General features: G+C 56.9%; 1 protein-coding gene across 1 annotated transcript; it reads left to right on the plus strand.

Annotated features, from left to right (window-relative positions):
• Positions 1 to 392: 392 nt before the first annotated feature.
• Positions 393 to 659, plus strand: LOC139050357 (RNA polymerase-associated protein RTF1 homolog). Its single transcript, XM_070526599.1, has one exon. The coding sequence runs from the start codon at positions 393 to 395 to the stop codon at positions 657 to 659; it is 267 nt and encodes an 88-aa protein (XP_070382700.1).
• The last annotated feature ends 394 nt before the right edge of the window (positions 660 to 1,053 follow it).

A 1,053-nucleotide genomic window follows, 5' to 3' on the forward strand; every position in this document is an offset into this window, starting at 1 on the left:
TCGTTCCCACATTGGTGCCCGTAACGTGGGGCTCCGGCTGTGTTCTGGCACGGACCATGATCGTGGGGAAGGCTGGCGGCGCCCGTTCCACGACCAGTAGAGACACCTGTTTGGCCTGGCGTGTGAAAACCACAGCTGCAGCTCGTGGTGCGAGCTGCAGCTCTGATGTTCATTGAGGTGTTTTTTCGCCGGCTCCCCCTATGTTGCCGTCATAGGGTCCAGCATGGGAGACGAGGGCGGAGTGGTCTCCAGCACGCTGCTAAAGCTCCAGGCGCCACCGTTGGACAAGAGACCTGCCGGCTAGGTTACCGGACGAACGCGCCAAGCTGTCGAAGCCAGAGACCACGCGTGACTCCAAACCAGGTGGCGCGGTAGCGTTCAGCAACTTGCAAATGTCGGAGAGCGACGACGACTGGACAGTTCACGGCAAGGAAGCTGCCAAAGCACGCAAGAAAACGGCTTGGATTGACTGCTCGTCGGGTAGCGAAGCCGAGAACAAGAGCGGCGGGTCGTCCTCATGCGAGCCTAACGAGAGCAAAGTCTGGAACTTTGTCAGCGATTCCATAGCGCCGGTTGGCGGCAGCGACAATGACGATGGCAACAATTCCAAAGAAGAGGAGTTCAAGGACAGCTACGACGAGCACCTCATGGGCTTTTGAGGTCACATGCCAACAGTAGTGCAAGCGGCACCGTTCGAGCGACGACAATCATGATCTGCGATTTTCCCCTCCTGTTAAATTCGTTGGGTGGTACAGTGTGATCTTTGTGTGGTGCGAAGGCGGTGAGCGGGTGGCTGCTACTTCTGGCTGCTTGCTGCGTGCACTCGTTAGAACGAAGTCAAAGAGGAAGATTGGAACAGGTGTGCCTCCGGGAATGGTTTAGGGCCTTCTGGTTCCTCCATGACCTCGACTTTTCGTAGGCTCCAGTACCCGGTCTGCCGCATATTCGCGAAGCGTACCTTCGGGAAGCCAGCCAGCTTTTGGGGTCTTAATGTTCCCGGAAGACATTGGTGACTGGTACATTGTCTATTCCGTCGATCCTCATTTGGTGCAG

This window comes from Dermacentor albipictus, chromosome 10 (assembly GCF_038994185.2).
Source record: "Dermacentor albipictus isolate Rhodes 1998 colony chromosome 10, USDA_Dalb.pri_finalv2, whole genome shotgun sequence".
Classification (NCBI taxonomy): domain Eukaryota; kingdom Metazoa; phylum Arthropoda; class Arachnida; order Ixodida; family Ixodidae; genus Dermacentor; species Dermacentor albipictus.

Coding starts and splice junctions, on each gene's coding strand:
- LOC139050357 (XM_070526599.1), top strand. CDS start 393: ATGTCGGAGAGCGACGACGACTGGACAGTTCACGGCAAGGAAGCTGCC.